The sequence below is a fragment of the Pezoporus flaviventris genome, unplaced genomic scaffold (assembly GCF_033815535.1).
Source record: "Pezoporus flaviventris isolate CSIRO_AGI_PZ_B2104156 unplaced genomic scaffold, CSIRO_AGI_Pfla_v1 ptg000011l, whole genome shotgun sequence".
Lineage (NCBI taxonomy): Eukaryota > Metazoa > Chordata > Aves > Psittaciformes > Psittacidae > Pezoporus > Pezoporus flaviventris.
The window spans coordinates 2867020-2890773 of record NW_026892559.1 but is presented as its reverse complement, the minus strand read 5'-3'; the positions used below and the strand labels follow the sequence as shown (position 1 = coordinate 2890773).

Genomic DNA, 23754 nt, shown 5'->3' with positions numbered 1-23754 from the left:
ACTCTACAACTGACCCTCCTGCTGTTTTCTGAGTCCTCCTCACTTAGAAGAGCTCGTTTCTCTCTCAGATGGCTGCTGCCAACTGCAAAGACCATCCTCATTTGTTTCTCAATACCTACATAGAGCTGCCCACATCTCGGACAAACTTCCAAGCTAGGTGGGAACATCAAACAGGCAAAAATCCAGAAGAAATTTGAGAAGGAAGATGGGAGATACAGGGACACTGGCAGGGAGAGAGCAGGGGAGGCACGGTGTGCAGGACACCCATGAAGGGGTTAAAAACCTCGGGGGAATGACATGATGCTGCTCTCAGGACCACAGAACAGGCAAGGACAGCTCACTGAGATTAAGTCATGCTTCTAAGTTTGGCTGTTGTTGGTCTCGTTGTGATGCCACTTCGCCTCCTGCAAGGAACTTGTGTTGAGGAGAAGGGGGGGTTGGTGCAGAGGGAGAGAAAAGGGCAATGAGAGATCAGATGATGCCTCTGCCTGTCCCGTCCCAGCCCTCGCAGGCACGTTGCAGTAACAGCACGCTTTCCTGCCAGCCCAGCCAAGCCGCTGCGCGTGCCTCTGAGCTTCCTGCCGCTGGGGAATAAAATCCGCTGAAGAACATATATATATATTTATATATGGATGTATAAATACACATACACACATACACACGCACGCACACGTATATATATATATACACACACACACACACATGTACACACGCACACATACAGAGTGAATTGAAAAAATACTTTTAAAGTCCGAGCCTGGAAAGTTGAATTCTCAAACAGCATGTGCAAAGATGGGTCCCCTTTTGTCAGGGGCCTGCTGCTGTCCACTCCTTCCCCATGATCCAAACACCTTCCAGTCAGCACCAGGAGCCGGAGGGGAAAGGGAAGGGGGGAATGCTTTTGGCTTCTTTTGTTTTGCTTTGTGGTTCTTTTTGTGTTCTGTTCCCCGAGATGTTGTATATCTTAGTGGTTTTGGTTTTCCTTTTCTTAAAATAAAATATACACACGCACATTAAAAATATATAGATCTGTCCAGGTAGGGTGATAAAGTCCTTAGTGCATTTTCCACCATCGCAATCTGAGATATGCCTGTTTGCAAAATGAAGGTCCAGTGCAAGCGCTGATCTCAGCCAGGCCCCCCAGCCTTACCAGAAACACGAGGGAAAAGGAGAACATTCCCCTTCTGCCCTCTGTCCATGTGTTTTTCTCCTTCCCTTGGAAGAAATTGGACCCACTTTCCTTTTCGCATTTTCTATCCTGTCCTCTGGAGCGGGGAAGGCATTGTCCTGTCCTCATCGCATGTTGTGGCTGTCGGGGTTCATGGGTTTATCTGTACTTTGTTCTTTTCTCATATATATATATATATAGATAGATAGATCTTGTTTGTCCTTGTTTGTGTGTGTAAAACTTTAAAATTATGCTAATAAATGAAAGAAGGGAGAGGCTTTGGTGGGAGAAGGTCCACTGCTGGAACGGGAAGCACCAATTGCCGTCTGAATCAGACGTCGAGGCAGACGGACAAAGAGGAAAAGTGATCACTCCAAGGACCCCATGGGGGCAATACAGCAAATATATTAAATAAACCTGGAAATGAAACAAAAACACGCGTTAAAACATGGAACCCTCTCCCCTCCAACTCCCCTTCTCTCCTGCTTTCTCCTCTGCATATTATTCTGTTGAAGCACCAGATTAGAAGCTCAGGAGGGCTTTTGACCATCTCTATTTTATCTCCTGGACAGCTTGAGCCACAGCTGAGATTTGCCTGGATTTGCAACGTGGGAACTTCGGGCTGTCCAGGAGGATTCTGGGATAATCAGAGCCTTGTAGTGTTAAGTGTGAGAATACCAATCCTAAGGCACTGCCTGGCACCCCTAGTCTCCTGAAATACCACATGTGGAAGCCCCTCTGTCCCCCCTCTTGAGGAGGTAAGGGGAAGTGAATGCGAAACAAGTGGCCCAAGCTCATACAAGGATCTGTGGTAGAGCTGGAACTGCTGAGTCATGGGCTAGGGCTTTCCCTGTTAGGCTGTGCTGCCTCTCTGTAAATTCAGCCTCCTCCCTACGGCTGTGCCCTGGCTACTCTATCCCTCTTTTCTGCTCCTTTCGCTCTCTCATAGGGAACCAGGGATTATTCTCCTTTCCCATGTACCAGTGACATTCTTCTACTGACGAAGGAATTACTCCTGTTTACACAAGTCAGGGAGAGAAGAATCAGACCCTGGACTGACGAAGTCCAGATCTCTTGCCAGAGATTCCAGTTCTCCTTTCCCCTGGTATGACCTTTCTTATGCACACAGCCTTCCCGCTAGGAGAGAGAGGAACTAGAAGTGTTGCTGCTTTCCAGTCTTTCTGCCAACACAACTAATGAAATAAAAGGAAAAGGGATCCCCAGAGCAACATTAATTGTCTGCTTTCAACAGAGAATCAATAAAGAAAGGAGAACAGGAGTTGCTCCACAGAAGAGATGAATTACACGGACCCCAAGGGGATTTAGGTGTAGAGAGAAGTCAGCCTTGCAGGCTGCCTGTAAGGGAGGCAGGGGAAGGAGAGGGCAGGGCCTGAGAGCAAGTGTGGCTGCAGCATGATGCTTCCACCTCTCTTCTTTGCAAAGATCCATAAAGCCATAAATAGGATGCACACGTTGGATCCTAGCCTAATCCTCCTCCCTCCTTCAAGCTGGGCTTTATTGTGCCCAGGCCCTGCAGCAGCCCCACGCTGAAAGCAGATAGTGCTGTAGGAGGGCTCTGAGATGCCTGGGCAGAGCTGTGTCCCAGGAGAACATCTCCCCTGACTGGAAAAGCAGCTTGCTGTTACCTGCCTTGTGCTTTCTCTCCCCTGCCAGCACTTCTATGCTATGAGGATTTCTTTCAGCACTTTCTTAGCGTTGACATGCTTGTACTTCTTATGTTTCCTCTTCTGTGCTGGCGGCCGGCGTACTCGCTGCCTCTGTGAGACAGCGGCTGTGGTGAACGACGGTGACAAGCCTGCCAAGACAAGGGGAGAATGTCTGTACAGAGAGGGGCAGGGCTCATGTTGAAATATCTTTCTCCACGAGATATCAATAAAGAGCTCTGCAACAGGAGGGCCACAAGGCCTCCTTCTGTTCTTCTGTCCCTTGTCCTCTGTTCTCCGCAGTCTGCTTCTCACTTTTCCCACAATGCCCTTCCCATCACCCCTCACCTTCCGCTCCTTCCTTTCCTTCAGTTTCAGCCCCTTGCTGGCAGGCACACATCCTGGGAAAGGTCCCTCAGCTGGTATAAACCAGCCCATGGGACTCACTGGAGCTTAGCAGACTGAAACCAGCGGAGGGCTCTTTCCTCTCCCCCCCAGCCTCTTATCACGCCTCCCTCCACTCTACCCATGCCAGGATCCTTACGTCTCTGTTCACGTGGCACTGGCCGGCTGTTCCTGGGGGGTGGACGGGACACAGCTTCACACCGACACTGCACATGGTCCTCCAAAGGCACAACGACTTTCCTGAAATTTGGCTTCCTCTGGACAAATTCGATCTTGTTCACCTATGTGGGAGAGAGAAGCAAGCAAGAGATTTATAAAACTTCAGCTCCCACTCTGGTAAAATAATCAGTGTTGGTGCACTTCACTACTGGCTTTCTTCCGAGAGGGTCAGAAGGCAGTTTATAGAGCACGGTTCAAACTCAGGGGTGGTGTGTATGGGAGCTAATTCTGCACACACCAGCGTAGAGCAGACCTAGACGAGACAAGTTTGGATGTGACTGGTTGTTCTCCCCTGTTCCTAACTATCGCCACTGTTTAAGCTGGATGACTGGTGGATCACCAGACAGACACATGGGACATGCAGAGCACACCAGCTTGTTTCTGACAGATGTGATGGTGGGGACATGGGAGCAACCAGAATTAACTCCCACAGGATCCTACAGGAAGGGCAAAAGGAGAAAAACTCAGGCCCGATGCAAGCAAGCGCAGCTTCACCAGTTCTGCTGAGGCCTGTCTGAATTTGTCTCACGCTCCTTAATAACTTGCAGGGCTGAAGGCCTCGGCTCCGTGTTTCACAGGAAAGGCAGTTCTCTGGAAATTCCCTCGGACTCTCCACCAGTGCTGACTCAGAGGACAGACTTCACTGCTCCACATCCCACCACAGGGCACAAGCTTTCTAGGGGGTTCCTCCCACTGCAGGAGCAGGCGGGGCTGACCCCACTCAGCTTATCTGGTGAGACTGTGGTCCCTGAAGTGCTCCACGAGCTATAAATACTTGCTCTGAGATGGAATTCCTCAAACCCACTGCCCCCAGCAGTATCCCTCAGCCAGCGCAGAAGCAGCCAGGCCTGTTTATCTTTCCTTGAAAGCCCACTCCACACGCTTCAGACCACACGCTGCTCGCTAGACAAACACTTCCAGCCAAACAATAGAGAGACCTCTGTCCTCAAAGAAACCATTTCCAGGTCACTCTTTCAGGCTGCCTTTTGACCTCTCACTTGTTTTTTCCACAAAAACAACTCCTGCTCCCCCCCACATTTTTCCCTCAATCGGCCTGGCTTTTCTGAGAAAGGAATTTCCTGATGAAAAGGGCTGTGTGAATACAACCTCTCTCAGCCAACCTCTGCTGCCTGCCTGCCTGCCTGGGGGAGTCTCTTATGGCTCAGGCAGAGGATTAGTACGGGATGAATATTATTTTTAAACCAGCTGTCTGGGAGGAAACTGTGAGGAGATCACTGGTAGCTGTGAGGAGGGAAGGATCAGAGCAAGAGGTTAACTATCAGGTGTCTGCTTAGTGCTGGAGCGGGTCAGGAGGCAACCGTGGGGCTGAGAAAGAGGAGGAGCTGCTCCAGTGCATGTCTTGGGAAGAAGCTGCAGCAGCAGCAGGGGGATGGAGACTGAACTGCAAAGCCCTCCTCTTTCTGCATCAAAACCAGTTCCCACGAAGAAAGCATCCTGTTTCTTCTGCTCTAACACAGCAGACAAGGCTGCCTCGAGCCCCAGAAATAGCCACAGTGTGGAGCTGCATCTTGGGACGGTGCCCTGTAGCTCTGCTGTGGTGACAGTCCCCAGCTGCTGGACAGCACCAGCCGTCCCAGTGGCTGGCATGAGGGGATGTCACCCCGCACCAGAGGCTGCAGCGCTGCGTGGCTAATGCAGGAGATGTAACCACAGAAGCGGTGCAAGGGAACAGATATGTGAGCCTGAGACCCACACTGGTTTGGGTTTTGGAGGATAAGGATGGAGGTGAGCTGCGAGAGGAGGGAGCAGCAAGAAGTGTCTCCCTTACCTGGACATGCCGCACACGAATCTGCATGGGGCGACACTGCACATTGCGGTTGTTGCAACACCCGGAGCAGCGCTGCACCTCCACGCAGGGTGGCCACACCACGAAGTTGGCGTTGGTGCTGTCCACCATGTTGCGGGAGATCTCGAAGACCACGGTCCGTGTCTTGCACTCCGCAAGGACAGCCGGCTCTGCTGCTGCCAGAGCATCTGCGGGAGGCCAGAAGAAGTGGGGATGAAACAGGCTTTGTTGCTGTTACCAGCCTGCTGCATCCACCTCTACTAGAAGGAAAAGACCACACATGGCTCTTACACATACACGTTCTCTCTCCCACTCCTCCAGTTCCCTCCCTGGACAGAGCTACACCTTGTGGAGGAGGCCCCAGTAGCTCAGCAGGAGATGACTCTTCCGTAGATAAAATCAGCACCAGCAGGATTTAAAGCAGAGCAGCTTGCAGAGCTCCAGACTCCCTCTCCTGCCCTCCTGGGGTGTAACACCCAGCTCCTACATGAGGCCCAGACCCTCCTTCTTGTCTGCCTACACATCCAGTCGCACTGTAACACCAAACACCACATGTGTATCTCAAGACATGCATCTGCATCCACCTACAGCTGCTCAGGTGAGTGCCCCAACAACCACAAGGTGCACCCCAACTCACCTAGGCTTCGTCGCTCTCGAGACAGGACCATTGGATTTTGACCAGGCCGAGTTGTACTCAGGTTCAGGCTCGAGCTATCTTGCTCTGCAAAGGGAAAGACACGACTTAATAGAACTGGGTAGAGGCAGGGGAAGACAGCAGGCACTTGTGCTCTACTCATCAGACAACATGTAGAGAAGTTAGGTAAGCCACAGCCCCAAGACGTCACACTAGGTGTAAATCCACCAGCAAGGTCACAGCTGTGCTGGGCATGGACACTCTCGGTTTGCACTTAGCTCAGACTGTCCAGCTCAAAGCAAGAAGCCTATCATGAAAGAGGGATCCCAGTCAGGTCTGGGAGAGGAAAACTCCAGCCCAAGTATGCCATGCTCTATGGCAGGGCTTATCTGGTGTCAGAGAGGAGTAGCAGAGGGATTCGGATCAGCTGGCTGAGACGAGGATACAGCAAGGAGGATCAAAGTTTAGATGGGACCAGCTGAAAGGTTGGTGTGTGACACTGGGGTACCTTGCTGGCATGGCTTGGGACTGGGAGAGTTGGGGGGTAAAAGGGGAAGTGAAGGGGATGACGGATGAGAGGTGGGGCGCTTGCTTTTTCTCTCCCAACCCACCACAGCCGCTCTAGGTCAGGGTCACTTTTATGAGAGAAGAACTGAAAAATAAAGTTAAAATTACTTCCCCCCACCACCACCACTCTAAGGTAAGCTGCAGGATCTGGAGGTAGTTTAGTCAGTGATGGGACAGGAAGACCGATAGCATTCAGGCCAGTCCTGAGCAGTTCCCTCCCACCCCACTGCTTTTTCCCATAGGAAGCGGTGAATAGAGAAATGCCCATAATCCCCATGGAGCACTCCAACACACAGCCCCTCCTGAGCTCCAGACAATGGCTGCACTCAGAGATAGCTCCCACCCAGCCGCAGTTCTTTCCTTCTCTGACCTGCTTTAGCAGCTGAAGGAAGCTGAATGGACGTCAGCATCAAGGGAGCAATTTTCTTAAAGGGAATATGGGGCCAGTGGAAGATCTCTGTTTATCAGATGTGTGCTGGAGCAGACTTCCCATACCTATCATGTCCCATTCCTCTTCCTCAGCCCTTCCCTAGTGCAGCTTCTTATAAGGGGGAGCAGAGACTTTGCTGTCCACTCAGCTCTGAAGCAATTGCTGAAGGATTTGGGATGAGTGCACAGGGGTTGTATTCACAAGGCAGAAATCATGTGCATGAGCACGTCTACACATGAGGTGGACAGACAGACACCCTTTAAAGCAGCTGGAGAGGTATGATCAGATCTAGGACACCATTCATCTTGCCCTGAGGCAGACACCCAAAATGAGATCTGATGGATCATACACTAGAAGGGCAGTAGTTCTCTAGGGGCTACGGAGGCTGTCTGGATGACTGGCTTAGATGGGCTTGCATGCTTCTAGGGCAGCCACATTTAAGGGTGATGAACCCCACTCTACACCCATGGGTCTACAGTAGTGTCTAAGGACAGAAGAGCTCATCTGCCTTCTGGAGCTACCTAATCCTGGCTCCCTGTGCAGGCAGTGGAGGACAGCAGCTATGACACACACAGGGTGCCTTGACAGCACAGCGAGAAAGTCCAGCCACTTTGGGATTGTTTTGCTAAGACACTAACTGCACAGAGGGCAAGCAAGTGGTGATGCCCCTTGGTCACTACCTGGGAGCAGATGAAAGCCAAAGGGTGCAACAAAGAGGCAGCTTCACAGCATCATTTATTTTCTGTTTCCCCGACCAGCCTTTCCCATCTGGGACCTGAAGTGAAACCAGTGGCTCAAAGCTCTGCAGCCTTCTCCCAGTCCAAGAAGAGAAGCCCATTTTATTTCTTCCTTCTGATGGTGGTTGGTATCCACAATAGAGACGTATCTGTTCCTTAGACACCGGGACATGACAGACTGCACGCATCTTCTCAGCCGCTCCTTCCCTACTCTGCCTGGCATTTCATCAAACGAGGGTGGGGGCTGCCTTTTGTGCACAAGTTGAGTTGATGAGAGGAGGGAGAGGGGGGAAAACAGCAACAACTGTTGACTTGAAACAAATCTCCTATGGAAAACCAGGTCCCTCCCTCCCTCTTCCAGGTTGTCCTTCTACTACACCCCAGGTCAGCACTGAAGACAGTTGGGGTGGAGGGGACCAGCCTAGGACAATCCAGCACAGCTAATTTTGGAAATTGCCCCATTGTGTGGCTCATGGACGAGGAGGAGGGAACTGGTGAGGGCAGGGAGCGGCCGTGGCTGTGGTGGGGAGCCTCATTGCCTCTTTCTAAGGCAAACAATAGCTGAATGCAGCTGGTGCCCTCCCCCTTGCTTTCCCCCCCCTGCCCCTCCAGGGCCGTTTTGAAAGGCAGCGGGAATGCTTTTGAGACTGCGCCAGTGGTTGGACTGGCATAGGAAACAAAAGCAGGAAATTCTGTTCCCCCGTAGATAGTGTCTCGGCAAGGATTACAAAGCTCCAAACAGACAAAACACAAGAGAGAAGGAGAGCTGGGGGGGGCCGGGGGCTGACGGGCGGGAGTAGGGTTAGAATAGAAAGGAATTTGCTCTGAAGAGACCGTTTATAAATAAATTCCTGGGCCAGCCCAGCCGCTGCAGCGTGTGCTCCAATTCCCACACGTGCCGACCCCTCTGCGCTCCACTGCTCCTGCCACTCGCTGCACTCAGCCCTGCCCAAGTGACCCAGAGGCACGGCAGACCCCACAACTCTTATCTGTGGGCAGAAGGGGAGCGACGCTACCCTGAGTTAGCCCCTTGTGCCATATCTCGCCCATGGACACGTGCTCTGACATGCTTGTCCTAAGAGCTTCTGGGAGCCTATGGCCTTTTGTGGATGCTAACCCTGGACACCCACTCAGCTCTTTGCTCCTCTATCACCCTATTTCTACCTCCCATTTCTCTAACTCCTAAACTGATGCTTGGCTAATTCAAGCTCAGATGCTAGCGCATCTCCCAGGGTGAAAAGTGCTGACCTCGGTTCCTGGCACTCACCATGCCCATCTCCTACTGCTTTTGGAAGCCAGTGTCCCTCGATGGGCCAAGCAGTTAGGAGATCTAGAAGAGCTCCTAGTTGCCTAATTCCCACAGGTTTTTGGGGGTTTTGGGTGTGTAGATAGCCAGGCTCCTGAATGGTTCCTATATTTATAGTGATGTCTGATGAAAACAGACTACCCCCTCCCTCCCCACCAAAGAGTTAAGAAAAAATAGAGGAGTGTTTGGTGAAGAGGAGATTTACCTACGGAGTCTATCTGCAGGGCGCGCTGGAGGTCGCTGATGGAGCGCAATGAGCTGTCACCCAAAATCTCATAAATGTCTTCAGGTATGGGGTCCCCCTGCCAGATGACAAAGAGGAAAGAAGGTGAGAAACAAGCATTAAAGAGGCAACCTGTGAATACTGACTGTGTCATGGAGCAGGAGCTGGGGGAGTCGAAGGAGCATGGGGGAGGCGTGACGGAACCAAAGACATGCCCACATAAAGGCACAAGCCTGAAACCTGAGCAAGAGCAAAAGCCCCTGTCACTGACTCCCACAAAGCGTTTGGGTGACTGACAAAGCCCAGAAATGCCCAGGCTGTGCAGCAGAGCCCCAAACGCTGTGCAAGCAGCCAGCAAGGCTTCCTTCTCCGGTGCTGTATGGCTTCTCCAGGTGGCCTCTCATTCCTGCTGCTTGCAGTAAAGGCGTTTTAACAGACTTCCCTTACATTATCTGATAAAAGCTTCCCAATATTTCCCTCCGTTATGAAACTCCCTAATGGGCTTTGTCAGATATGGGGTGTATGTGCGTGTGCTTGCGCGTGTGTTTTCAAACCACAGTGGCCCAATAATATACACCATTTGCATACTCTTCAGAAAGGAAAAAAACAGATTGGGGTTGGAGGAGAAGACAGACATTTGCAGCTGAGGCTGCTCCGGCGTGAGCCTGTTTGAAACCACCAAGGCTGCAGGGAGGACATGAAAGGCTCTTTGAGGTGGTGGGCTGAGGAGCTCATTTGGATGAAGAAACACATGGGAGTCAGGATGTCATTGCGTACCAGTGCCAAAAAAAACCTGAAGTAAGCAGGTTTGCAGACATCGGACGATGGGACAAATTCAGGGTTTGTGCAGGCAGGTGCAACACCATCAATCTCTTGGGAATTTGACTCCGGCACTAGGCTTGTATGGGCCCTAGTGACAGCACTTCTCAAGACTACAAAGGAGCGGTGTGGGAAAGCAAGCACTGATTAAAATGTACTTCCGAAAGGCTAGAAAAAGAGACGAGGAAAGTACTGGCCAAAGTGTTTGCTTAGCTCCTCGCTCTCTTCATTCAGGGCTACTCATGCAGAAAAGCTGCTCTTTCAGCCGGGTGCTGGATGCCATCTGAGCCGCAGCCCTACACATGCCCCTGTAACTGAGAGGAGAATTTGGCCCGTGTGCTTGTGAAACGCAGGGATTTTCATGTGGGGTTTTTATGGGCAGTAAGTGGCATGTGTGTGGTCCTTCTAGTGTACCACTGTTCTCTCCCTGCCTGTGTTCACTGCAGAACATTTCCCTTCCACTTGGAGCCGAGGAAAACCCCCAGGCAGGTGGTTAAACACTGGCTTTTAAACCCTGAGGGCTTTAGCCTAAACCTGCAGCCACTTTTGCATGGTTGCTTGAGCCTGGCAACCTCCCACACGTGCCTGTCTCTTGGCCACCCGCCCTTCGCCTCTACTAATGGGGCAATAGGAGTGTCCTGCTAGCCCACCCGCTGATACTGTGACTTAAACTAGGACATGGTGCCTTGAAGGCTGCTGCAGCCTGAGTCACGGGGCAGACACCTGCTGGGATAGCCACAGAGCAGACAGCACTAGCATCTTAAACCTCCGCAGCGAGATCCACCAGAGAGCTCGAGTCAGAGCAAGCCTCTCTGCCCCGCTCCGTCCCTGTCACTGTCACATCTTGCCACAGATCTGGCTGTCCGCCTGCAGCAAAAAGCAGATTTCACATCCCCAGGCATCACTTCCTCAGTCTCTGAGGGAGAAGGGAGAGGCATCAGTGATGAATGCACAGCGAGAGAGACTTGTATAATTCAGGGATCACTGAATAGCTGCGAAATGAAGATGCCTTCTGACAACTCCTGCTGCGTGAGGAAGAGTGGGACCAACAGCCCAGTGCCAGAGAGGTTCTGCAGCACTTCCCTGCCTTGTGCCACACACGTTTACTGGAAAAGGGATCATTTGCAATTCCCAGGACTTGCAGCCAGAGCTCAGGGTTTTTAATGCCTGCACCTGTCAGCCAAATGCATTTGTGTGCGAATGCTGCTGTGCATGGATGCCCCTGGTCCTTCCTGACACTCAATCCGTGTAGGAAATGGAACTTTATTTTAAACTCCGGCACTCACTGGGGGAGATTACGGCAGGTGCTACGAGACTCGGTGACTCTGGAGGCGAGCTGGGAGGTGTCACCTTGCTCACAGAGCAGGCGGAACAGATAAGAATCGGGGATTGCAAATGCAGGCCCTCAAGAGCCGGATTGCTGAAGGCTGTCTCTAGGAATAAGCTCCACTCCCTGCTCACAGTAGCAGTTTTAGGTGCCAATTTTTTCTTGTTGCAGATACTACCAGCATGGCTGTGGTGTATCACCAGCCCACACAGCTCATCATCCCCAGGCTTTGCGAGGCAGCTCTGCCAGTGACAACCGCAAGTCTGTGAGGCTCCTTCCTTTCCTCTTGTGCTGCAGAACCGTGCCCAAGGCTGGCCTAAGAGGAGCTGCACAGACCTGAGCTGCATGGCTTGTCCTTGTTCCCTTTGGGGTCTCTGATGGGAACAGCCGTGCCGCTGCCCCCCCCGCCCAGCACTATGACCGGGAGGCTCTGAGATTGTGGGTACCGCACACACCCAGGCTTGGGGCACATGGTGGGGATGGCATACAGGGACACAGAGGTCCCTCAGCCACCCATGGGGTGAGAAGGTGGAGGAGCATTGCAGGAGGTGGGATCCTCAACAGACCAGCCCAAGCAGCTGGTGCCTTTCCTGCTTAGCAGCTCCTCTGGAGTTATTTGTCTAACACAGGTTAACAATCTCTCCTTTTTTACTGCACGGCACATCAAAGAAGACTTTTGTCTCAATGGACTCCTGGCTGGCTTTCAAGTGCCCCAAGGCCTGGCCTCATAGTCCCACAAGGCCCTGAATTCCTATAAGAAAGTAAGTTTGTTCTTCCCTCTCTCCCTCCCTCCCTCCCTCCCTCCCTCCCTCTGCCTCAATGCAGTGTGGTTTGCTGGCTCTGCACCAAACCACAGGGTCACCCCGCATTCTGCCAGACCCTGGCAGGGATGTCCCCATCCCTTCTCCCAGCTGCTGGTGCTTGGGGAGTGAGACCCACAGCACACAAGGCTGCAGGGGCCCTGCCTATGCTGCACTGTAGCTGGGACACCAGGGCCCCTCGGTGCATTGGCTTTGCCTCCCTCCTCCCAGACATCAGCAGTAAACCAATGCATGTGAAGCAATGCCCTTCAAACAGGAGGCACACACAGACACGTTCTCCCAAAATCAGCCTCCTCCTTTACCCCACCACCCCTGTGCCTCTGGAGCTTTCTGCCAACACATGCTGTTGAGGACCAGGGATGCTGCAGCAGCGATGAGCTGCTGCCAAGGTGGCGCAGGGAGTAAGCAGGGCTGTGCTTGGGTCCTCCCTCCAGCTACTCACAGGCTTGCACAAGCAGACTCAGAGGAGGAGGGAGCAAAGATTGTGCAACTGGCAGGGAAGGTAAGACCTTCAGGGCTCAAAGAAACCAGCCAGGCATACTCCTGAGGTGAGGATTTCTCCAGTCCGCTTTTTCGAAGTGATGTGTCTAACACACCCACCTCTGACTGCACCCAGAAGGACAGAAGGGTAGCAGCAGCACCAGTCTCCTCTGCCCAGCGGAGAAGGACTTTCCCAAGCACCTCCACACTGACCGTGGTAAGGGATCTCGGCAGCAGGGTGATCAGCCAGGCAAAAAACCCCAACCCAAACAAACAGCATTTTTTAATTCCCTCTGAAGCTGATGTGAGGACCCTGAGGGGAGACTCCACTGCATTCCATGGCAGGACTGGCAGTACCTGCCATCAGCCTGCTGAAGCCCAGAGGCTCTTGCTCCCCTGGCACAGGGCTTACATCCTTCCATCACCACTCTCAGCTACAGGGGCACTCTGACATCGACCGGATAGAGGCATAACCCTCCTCACATAAGCCCCTTCCACATGGGACGGTGCCTTACGTCTTCCTCCCTTAGAAGAATCAAACTTAATGTTTGATCTTGCCCACGATGCTAGAACACAGCCAGGCCTACCCACCCTTTTCCCATTTCAAAGGGGGCTCCGCTGCTCCACCCTGCTCCTCCACACACCCCCAGCACCTCCCCTGCGAGGGCTGGAGGCATTTCCACCTCCAGGGCCCGTTGTCTACCAGCAGCACTGGAGACAGCACAGAAACCACTGCCATTCCCTCCTGCTGCTGTGCATCAGCTGACAGTGAGAGGGAGGCAGGGAGGACTCTCCCGGCTCCTTCCAGGAGCTCACCCCACACATGTCATCCATCCGGGCTTACACTGCTTTTTCCTTGTCACAGCCTTATGCTAGGAAGAATCGGGAAGTGCCACAGAGCGTTGCACCGGGAAGACGTGATGGGGAGCTGGGCTGAGGTTATAACCAAGCACCCAGCCGCACCCCATTCCTCGGGAATTCCAGAAAGCCCTGCCAGTGGGGCTTCACCCCAGCACAACACACTGGGCTCAGCCCAGCTCTGTAAATGTTGCAAGGCAACTATTAGAGCCCGTGGGGCAAATGCAAATTGGTTTAGCATCCTCACTTCCCAACTGGCAAATACCTTCCCGCTGAGGCTTGTACTCCCTCCGGCTGGAAGAGCTCCAGGGCCCTGCAGCTCCAAAAGGGTGTGATCGAAGAGGGAGAGGGACTCAGGAGGCTCCATCTCTTGGCTCAGGCCGCTGCTGCTTAGGGGGAGCTACTGTTCCCCATGCACCTTCTCCAGCATGGCACTAGAGGAGGTGCAAGCCCTATGCAGAGGATGCCTATGGGTCAGCCTCCCAGTAGAAGTCATGTATGCATCTGGTACAGAGGGTGCAATGCGTTACCTTCAGAGTAGATGTAGGGACTGATTGCAGGCAGAAGCATCTACCCAAGCAGAAACCTTCTCTGTTCTCCGGTTATAAAATGCTGAATATCATGATCCCTCCCAAGGAACCTACAGCCAGAATTCCCAAACTATAACCCTACTAGGCTCTCATAGAGCTGTGCAGTCCTTCAATGTAATCATAGCACAGAAAAACAGCCCCCTGGGATCAGGCACTTCCATGTTCACCCTTCCTCAGCACCAACCATAGCTGATGTTTCATGCTGCATGGGAGAAAGAGATCTGAGCCACCCACAGAGGAAATACCATCCACTGCCCAAAACAAACATAACCACTGGGCAGCCCACAGCTCTAACTGCTTCCCTTTGTGGCTTGGGCAAGGGCAAAATGGGCCCATAAGGAGGTGATACGATGCTTCACACCCAATCCCTTCCCTGCCACCCCACAGAGGGCTGCACCCACCCACCCTGCCCGAAAATGAGGAAGGAAGAGAAAGAAATGATGCAAAGGGAGGAAAGTTTTAGTGAAAGGTATTTTCCTGCCCTTGACAACCCCCAAGCTGCAGATCTAACCCATAGTTTCACCACCTTGGGTAGAGCTGTATGATCGGGGCTTTCTGATCCCTCCAAACTGCAAGCAATCGGGCAATGAAATGTGACAGCACAGGACTGGGGGTCTTGGGGCTCCTTTTCCTCAACCATGGCTCAGGGTGAGGCTTTGACTTCCACACTGGGAGACCAAAGAGGGTTGGGGTGCACATCCATCAGCCAAATCCACCACCTGGTCCCCACCCTGTGCCCAGCTCCCTCCTGAACAGAGCATGCAGGAGGGCTGCAGGACAAGATGCTGGCGTGACTGTGCAAGCACAGGCAGCAGAGACACCCATCTCCTGCCTCTTTCCATGGCCACAGCTTGACACACGCCTTACGGCGTAACCATGCCACCCGCGAGTCAGTTGTCTGTAGCCACCCCGTCCCCCACCTCGCCCCTTTCTCCATCAGCCCCTCGGCAATGGGTTTCACATGGTGACAACTGGGACTCGGTCCCTGCCTCACAAAACAACCCGAGGAGGTGAGAGGCGCGATGGCAGCGGAGCCACCGGCGGGCACCGTGCCCTGGAGTGACAGCCCCGGGGGAAGCCGCTTGAGGGGCAGGAGGCTCCCCGGCAGCACCCAGGGACCCGGCCTCCCCTTCCCCTCCAGTGTGGGGGGACATGCACGGGGTGGGCGTATTTCCACGTCCTGAGGGGACACCGCTCCTCCTGAGGGGGCAGCGCCGCCGCGGGGCTGGAAACCGGCCCAACGGTCGCTCCCCTCAGGGCCGGCTCTGCCCGCCATTAGCGCGCCCGCGCCCCTCAGCAGCCCTTCCCTCAGCGCGGGGCACGCAGCCGCCGCCCGCCCGGCCTCCGAGTCCCCGCCGCGCAGCTCCGCTCCCCGCCGGGGCTTCACCCCGCCGCACCTGCGGGTCGGGAGGCGCCGCCGCCGCCGGTCTCCCCCCACCCAGCCCCGGCGCTGGCGGCTCGGCAGCACCGCCCGCTGCCCGCGATAGAAACTCACCTCCAGGCGGGCCAGGGGCAGGGAGAGGATGAACGCGAAGACCACGCCGAGATGCATGCCGACTTCAGGCCCCGCCGGCTGCGGGCACATGGACGGGGAGCCCCGGGAGGGAAGCGCTTCCCGCAGAGCCGCCCGGCCTCAGGCATCGAGGGCGCCGCGCGTTCCCATCTCCCCTCCGAGCCGGGCTGCTGCTGGTGGGAGAGTTGCGGGCGCCCTTGGAAGAGGAGGTGGTGGTGCTGGAGGGGGGAGGCAGAAGTGATTCTCGGTGACTCGCCTGCCTCGGTGCTATCTCATAAGCCCGGTGGAAGAGAAATGCAGTCCCTCCAAATGATCCGCATCCAGAGTCCGCGTCCCCCTTGCCGCGAGGGATGCTTCAGTATTGCCTTCTGCTAGGTGGTCCACATGCTGGTTTTCCTCTTGGTTGTCTTGCTTTTTAAAATGTATGTATGTATGTAAAAGATTTTACATGCAGGCAACAATGGCTCAATGTTCTTAGAGAAAAAATACACAAAATACTAATTTAAGAAAAAGAAAAAAAACTTTCCAAAGTTTAGTGCGAAATCCAAAAAAAATTAAATCTTCCTTAAGGTGTCCTTCTCTTAAAATGCTCCTTTTCTTCCTCGCGCACACTTGCTTTTTAGTGAGAAGTTGCTGGCATACATTGAATTTCTTCTCCTTACATTAAAATACTGGCTTGGATGCCTTCTCGTTCAAAGTGTTGGCCGTTCGCTTGGACGTGAGGTTTGCTTTGGGTTTGGAGACAGGTGAGAGCAAATGTTTTCTCCCTGGGTTGCGTGTGTGTGTATGTGCAGGCACTGAGCCTTGACAAGCCTCAGAGCGGAGCTGCTGCTGCCTCCCGTGCTCTGTTGCAACAAGACAAGACAATAAAAAAGGAAAAGAAGCAGAAAAGGTAAAATTGACGGGGAGGCGAGTGAGCCGATGGGTCTTTATTTTAGTGTGCGAGCTGCAAGAGAGACTAAGCTGGCACTCGGGGCTGCTCCTTTTATAAGGAGAGAAGATGGGTGGAGCATAACTTGCCATCCTCCTCTTGGCTGGCTATCAAGGCGAAAATCTAGTGAGGGAGTAGCAGCCCATTGCTGACAAAATAAAAAGTGTGTTAATTTAAATGATAAATTAATTAAAAATGACTAATGTGGCAATAACCCGTGTAATGTGGCTTTAACATCGCGTGAGGAATGGGGACAGAAATTCCTTCCTCCTTAGGAAGAGATAAGAAGAGAGGAGTTCCCGGCATGGTAGTTTGTTATTCTTTTGGCCTCGGATTCTCACTGTTTCAAGGCGAGTGGAGCATTTCTCTCAGCTCCACTCGCCTTCTTCCCTGCCCTGCTGCACCACTACCTCCAGGGAGAGAAATGGCTTTAATACTTTAACATCTCTTTGTGTGCAGGGGGAAAGAAAAGAAAGGGCAGAGAAATTTAAACGTTGCTACAAGACAAGCTGGTGGTGCTCATGGCACTGGGAGGTATTTTGCAGCGTGATTATCTCCACAATATAATAAACGTCTGAAGGGAAATTAAGCAAGCAGATATCTGCTGGAGAGTGGGGGGAGAGAGGTGTGGAGAGGAAGGCTGCTAACAGGTGAGTTCAAGAAACAGTCATATCCTATGGAAAAAAACACCAGTGCGCACGCCCTGTCATGTACGTACAGGTGACCTCTTGGCATGGAGTTGCACACTTGCAAAGCACACTCCCGGCACAACCAGGAGGGGTTTCTGCACCATCTTTGTGCAGGCTCATATCCACCAATACATTCCTGCACCGTCATGCACCACAGGCACTCAGCAGGCGTTTGCTCTGAATCCCAAGCATCTTCCCTGCTTTTTCTATGCTACGCACATGCTTCTAGTCAAGCCGCTCGCATACACAGCTACGTGCAAATTTTGTCTCATTCACACATCCCTGGGCATCCATGTGTTCTCCTTCACTCTCCCCCTCTCTCTTCCTTTCTCACATATATACACCCACTGGCATACCAGTGGCCTCATCTCACAGCATCACACATGCTCCCTTTAGACTACCTAGGTGCCTGTGAGCCTCATGCAGCCAACCCTCTCTAAAGCACACAGTCTCGCACCAGTGCTCTTGTGTGCACTGTCCAAAGTGTATGAGGACCATATGTCCAGGTATGAGGACCAGCTACCATAACCGAGCAGCAGGCAGTGCACCAAATGCTCTTCTGTAGTATGCATCTGACAACACCTCCCAGTTTGGCTAGCTACACCCCTGAGCCTGACTTCAGGGTCACGGATGTGGCTGTTGGTCAGGAGGCACAGGGACACAAGGAGGTCTGGGTGTCCTCCGTAGCTTTCTTAGAATAGCATTGCTCCTCTGCTCCTCCTATCACGGACACAGGCAACTCAAGCACTAAACGAAGGGTAGGGCAGCATGTCAAGGTGCTCTTGGGTTGCAGGGGATCACTGCAATTCACCCTGGCCAAGAAGAAGAGAGCCCAGATTTCCCCGCAGGTGTGGAGTTTGTCAGAGTCATGCTAGCTCCAAAGCCTGGGCCGTATGAGGTGCATGAGTGCAGAGATAAGGAGTGTCCTGGGAGTCCCTCACACTGACCCTGAAGTCAGGCTCTGTCCCAGTTTTAGAGCTCAAGTGGGAAGAAGTGGGAATGCAACACATACCTTTGCTTTTTTCCACCTCCAGAGACCTTAACAGGACTTTATCTTAGATGCTCCAGCCATGCTAGCCCTGTCCCACCCCAAATTCCTCAGGGTGCTTAGAATTCCCCTCATTCTCCATCCTGGCCCGCCAGCAGTGTACCAGCCATTTCACATGATGACAATTTGGCTCCAAACCCTGACTACCCTAATGTCTACCTGGGTGCTGAAACTCCTTCTGAATCAGTAGAAGGTTCCAAAAAAAAAGTTATAAAAGGGCCTGGGTTCATCCCAGCTTGCTCCAGATGGCACCAGCCAAAGGAATGATGTAGCCCTGGGCTCCCTGGCAATCAGTGGGGGGAAAGCTGAGGATTTGGGATGGCCAAACCAGCTTCTGGAAGTCCTTCTGTTTGTGTAGATGGAGTTGAGGGCGGCAAGGTCCTGAATGTCCATGACACCATTACATGTTCAAAGTTCGTAACAGGTAAACGGAGGCTCATGTGCCCTTTGAGGATCTCTGCCCTTGAATAACCTGGCATGGATCTACCACTTTCATGCCACCTTGTTCAAGCTGTGTAGGGTGTCCCCCACACCACAGTGGCTCCCTGGCCAGGACAGAGCAGCCCGTGTGTGGGGAGGTTGATCAAACTCTTCAGCAGGGAGAGATATCACCAGCAGAGAGGAGAAGGAGTCCGCAGTAAGCTAGCAGGGACTGCTGCAGATTTCTTGCTCAAAAGCAGCATGAGCTGCTGCAGGGCCTGGTTTTGGGGATGTTACGTGTGGGTTTATATTTTTTAAATATCCGGCTATGTTACATGCAAAATGAGATAGAAATAGAGTTATTTATTTTCATGTGGATGATGCTGGGCAGTTTTTAGAAGCTTGACATCAGAAACAAAAAGCTAATCCCTGTTGAACCTCCAGACAGCAAGGAAGAGGATGTTTGGAATTTGACTAATCAGCTACCTATGACCCTGCCTGGAAATACAGCAAAATGATATTCAAGCCACTCAGGTTTCAGTTGCTTTTCCTTACTCTCTCTGCTTTTAAGACAGGGACAGACTTTTTCTCTAGTGAGGTCTTTAGACTGACTAAAGGCTGGGCCAGTCTCATTGACATTGAGTTCAACAGGGGCACGAGCACTTTAAACTGCTGTGCCTTGAGCTGGCTGGGCGCTCCTTGGATTACCTTGCTGTCGTGAAATGACCTTGTCATTTATCCTACGAACCCCTAAATCCAATGGGACAACTCTTACCTTCCCCTTACTGGCCTGTGGGGTGGCTGTGGAGGCCAATGAGGCTATCAGTGTCCCAGATATCACAGGAAAAGAGTTTGAAACTGCCACTGCATATGGTGGGAAGGTATTTCAAGGCTACATGAAGCTGCTGGACCATAACTATATCCTGTTACAGCACAGACTTGACGAGGTCCAGTCACAACTGTGCTAGCTGGCAGTGGCCCCACAGACAAACCACAACAAAAGCAGAGATTTCATAAGAGCCTGCAGGAGGGTTTCTTATTAAAACACTTTAATCACCACTACTGCTTTCTAACCTGCAAACAGCTGAACTCATCTCCTCGGTTATTTTCTTATCACTAGGGAGGAGGGCAACACGTGTCTGAGGACAATAGGCAGTTCCTTGCTGCAAGTCTGCTCTCCCCTCACCTCGTGTCAGTGGAAAAAATGATCTATGGGCCACCATCCACAGCGGTATGATGTGAAGGGTGATATCTTTTTTTACCTATTTTAGTAAGGGGAGGGAATTGTGAAACAGCAGGAAGAAAACAGGACTGGCAATGGAAAGCAAGACTCAGTCTAACCAGCTGAGATGTCTCAGCCTCTCCATGATGAGCCCTAGTTTGAAAAACAATCAATGAAAGAAATTAGGAGGTGTTGACAGCCAGCGTGTAGTCAGACCGCCCACTCGAGGTACCTAACTTAGGTGTTGCTCCCGCTCTGGTCTCTACATTCAGGAGAACAATGAGCAATCCCTAACGCCTACTCTGGGGGGCTGCCGCAGCCGTCAATGGAAGAGAGCAGCCGAGACACCGGAATGAAGAACCTAGAGTAAGTTGTATGCCTAGTTTACGCCAGGAGGCCCGTTCTGTGGGCGCATCGTTTTTATGCCACATCTCCTGTTTGTATGAGGTTTATCCTGACTCGAGCGATCAGAACAGAGTCATCATATACAGCTTACGCGGCACTTTGCACCATTTCCCGCAGAGGCGGCTGCCATGGGAGCTGCCCTAACAACTGAGTTAGGTCTAACAGAGGAAGAAAGGAGAAAGGAGAAGAGAGGCCAAAGGAAGGAGACAGAGACAGTCAAGGAACCTGGTGTTTATATTTGGTGCTGAAGAAAGGCAGAGCCTCGGGGTACCCAGGGCTTGCATAATTCACCTTCTTGCCCCTGGCGATGGCAGGGAAAATGCTTTCCAAGGATGAGTAAAGCCCTCACAGAGCAACTGGCTCCAGGGGAAAGGGAAGGTGTCACCCTGCGAGCAGGTGCTCAGTGGCACCTTGCCAGGCTTCCTCCAGGAACCCCCTCCTCTGCCTGTCTTTCTCTGGTGGAGGGATTCCCCCAGCCCCTCACCACCTCCTTCATCTCACCCGTTCCTGGCAGAAACCTGGCAGAAAGGAGAGGATGGGGAAGGGGAACGAGATGCATGCAGAGGGCAGAGCACAGCACCTGACAACAGCAAAGAGGGAGAGGGCTCGTGCCCACCGCAGCTTGCTGCCCCGTGCTTTGGGGTGAAGGAGAAGGCAAAAGCATTTCACATCTCTGTGGATGTGCAGCTCAAGCAGGATTCAGAGAGAACACAAAGCTGAGGGGACCGATTTCCCAGTGCTTTCCCGTGTCCATGCACGTTCCTATGCCAGGTGGGGAGGAGGGGATGCAGCCTTCCCTGCTCACACCACCATATAGCTCTCCCCCCACAATTCCCAAGTTTAGGGTGAAAGGGAACAATTTCCTTACTCTGGCAACCATCCATTATGTCTATGGATCTGCTCCCCACCCCATTCCCCCTCTCTTTCCTGTTTTGATGAAAGGAAAAAATGTTCTGCTTTCCTTCTTTATTTTTCCAGACTGGTGAATAGCACTCGAAAGGAATTTCTCTCCCTCCCCCCTTCCCCTCTCCCAGTATAACAAATATATACGTGTGTGCGTGCGTGTGTGTGTGTGTGTGAACACACCACACACCGCAGGTCATCTGTTGTTTTTCAAGAGGCATAGACTATTTTTGTTTCCAAATTGATCAGGTGGGCAGCGGTCCCCCTTTCCACTGACACCACCCCAAACACCGCTTCCCCTGCCCTCGGCCTCTGCCACTCACCGTCTCCCCATCCTTTGCCCCTGGGTCTGCAGTGAGTGGCGGTGGTGGCAGCAGCAGTGAGAAGGAAGCTTGCTGAGCTGGAGTAAAAATAGCCCCAGCAGTTACTCAGCTCAGAACGTACCATGACTCATGATATGAAATGAAGATGAGGGTCGAAAACCAAAAGCAAGCAGCTCTCCTCCCCACACACCTGCTATTGCCGCCCACATCGCAGAGCAAAACCCACTCTAAATACTGATCAGCGGGGGTCAGGGCATCGGCCGAGGTGGAAAGCCCCGTGTGCGCTTCCCACAAGAGCTGGTCCTCCCTCCTGCACCCATTCGGTCACACTGACACCAGCAGCAGGTGGATTTGGTGACACTGCGCCCAACCCTCTGCTTACTTACCTCCCGTAAGCCATGAGCCCTGAGCAAAACTGGCCTCCCACTGATACAGCAGGACGCAACACCCTGTGCCACCCATATGCCGGTGCAGACAGCAGCTGGGTTGCAGCAGCATTAATGCAGCCGGGCACCCCCTTTTGCCTGCACTCTCCATGGCTTGAGCCTGTGGTGGGGGAGATGGGTGGGTTCATGCCCATAGCCCACCCTGTGTCCTGTCCCCATCCCCAGGAGGGTGGTGTGGAGGACATCCTGCTCCCCAGGGGGAGCATGGAGGGAGGCAGGCCGTTGCTATCTGCTGGGCTGTGTAATAAAGGAGGGAGTTTAAAAATAGACTTTGAGCTGTGCTGCCGGAAAGGCAGTGAGACGTATAGAGCGGGTGTGTATTTATCCTACACGCCCTGTATCTGACACCCCACTGGCATGGGGACCTGCCCCACACAGCAAAGGCACCACTCACTGGTCATGGGTGCTCACCATGGGGCCCTCGTGCCAGTCCTTACCACTGCCTTGGCTGTGGATGGTGGAGGGCAGCAGGTACCAGGGCTGGTCAGAGACCCACCACCACACCCCAAGGCTATCTGGAGCAGTGGGACATACACCTCTCACCCACGCCAGACCAACCCAATCTGCGACTCCTTCACCCCCCATATACCCAGACAAAGTGGCATCTCTCAGGACAAAGCCATTCAATAGATCCCCTGCCCTCTGCCCTCTCCTGAACAATGAGAAATCAAGGAATATTGTCCGAGCTGAATAAAAAGATCTAAATTTAGAGTGTCTGATGTGTTCTTGGTTTCCTGCCATGACTCCCCTCCTCCTCCACGGCCTCTCTTTTCATTGCTCGCTAGCCTTGTGCACAGAAAGGTTTCTGATGGGGTGAGATCACCACTGAGACCCTGTCTCCTCAGCGATGAGACAGAGGGGAATTCCAAGTTTGACTCTGGTCTCTGTTTTTGCAGGGCAGGGAGGAGGAGAACACACCGCTTTTTGATTCACACACATAGATGTGCAGTGCCGAGAGGCAAACCGAAGGTCAAGAGGGAGGGGACTTTTCTCCCTCTCTCGGTCTCCTCGTGTCCTGGCCCTGACGTGTCCCAAACATTCTGTCCATCTGTTTCCACCTGCTAGTGGCATCCTCACCTCCAGCTCTGCCACAGCAAGTCCTTGGAGCAGCGTTGCCCCTGTGCTGTTCCAGCCCAGAAGCCTTGGCTTGTAGGACCCTCACCATCCTCCCACTTTCCCGGAGTGCTTCTGGCAAGAAGCAAGCAGCTCAGAAAGAGCAAACAGAGGCAGAAACAAGCCTGTCCCAGCTGAAAAAAAGGCCAAGAGGGGAGGGAGAGGAGGGCTGTTATCCAGCAATGTACTCCTGATGGTTAAACAAGGGACTCCCTTGGGTTCGTGTCTGTTAAGGCTGGGTGTCAGGGGAATCTATTCGCTTTCCTTTTTAAACAAAAAAGCCTTCCCATAACCACAGTGAGGAGGGAGCCAGCACCTCTTGACAAACAGGCTTGTCTTAAGTGCATACGTGGGAAACCTTTCTTGCTCCTGGAGAGGAAAAAGAGCCATGACTGTGAATATTGACCACACTGCTCAGTGTCAGTGGAAAGGGGAGTATGGACCAGTAGTATTTTCTGCTCAAAGATAGACACCAGGAGCTGACTCAAGCTTGCCAGCATGTCTGTGGGGTGTCTGGAGACGCAGAGGTCCTTTCCAATAGCGGAATCCAGGCAGATGGGCTGGAGGACTGCCTCAAAAGCAAGGAAAACTCCTCCTGCCCTCCTTCAGCCTTGAACAGTGTCTCCTAAGAGCCTCCTCCGACTTTCCCCATGTTGGTGGCCGAGCTGGTGAGCAGGTGGAGCTTG

General features: G+C 52.8%; 1 protein-coding gene across 3 annotated transcripts; it reads right to left on the bottom strand.

The window, feature by feature from the left end:
* Positions 1–201: 201 nt before the first annotated feature.
* Positions 202–22031, bottom strand: PDGFB (platelet derived growth factor subunit B). 3 transcript variants are annotated; one of them, XM_061450804.1, is made up of 8 exons: positions 21896–22031; positions 15551–16413; positions 9143–9239; positions 5901–5984; positions 5246–5451; positions 3377–3518; positions 2815–2984; positions 202–1585 (listed from the first exon to the last, which is right to left on the bottom strand). In XM_061450804.1, the coding sequence occupies exons 2-7, from the start codon at positions 15638–15640 to the stop codon at positions 2848–2850; spliced, it is 756 nt and encodes a 251-aa protein (XP_061306788.1). In that variant the 5' UTR covers positions 15641–16413; positions 21896–22031; the 3' UTR covers positions 202–1585; positions 2815–2847. The 3 variants fall into 3 exon arrangements, with proteins under 3 accessions (XP_061306788.1, XP_061306787.1, XP_061306786.1); XM_061450803.1 differs by lacking the exon at positions 21896–22031 and adding an exon at positions 21510–21635; XM_061450802.1 differs by lacking the exon at positions 21896–22031 and having other exon boundaries at positions 15551–16543.
* Positions 22032–23754: the final 1723 nt, after the last annotated feature.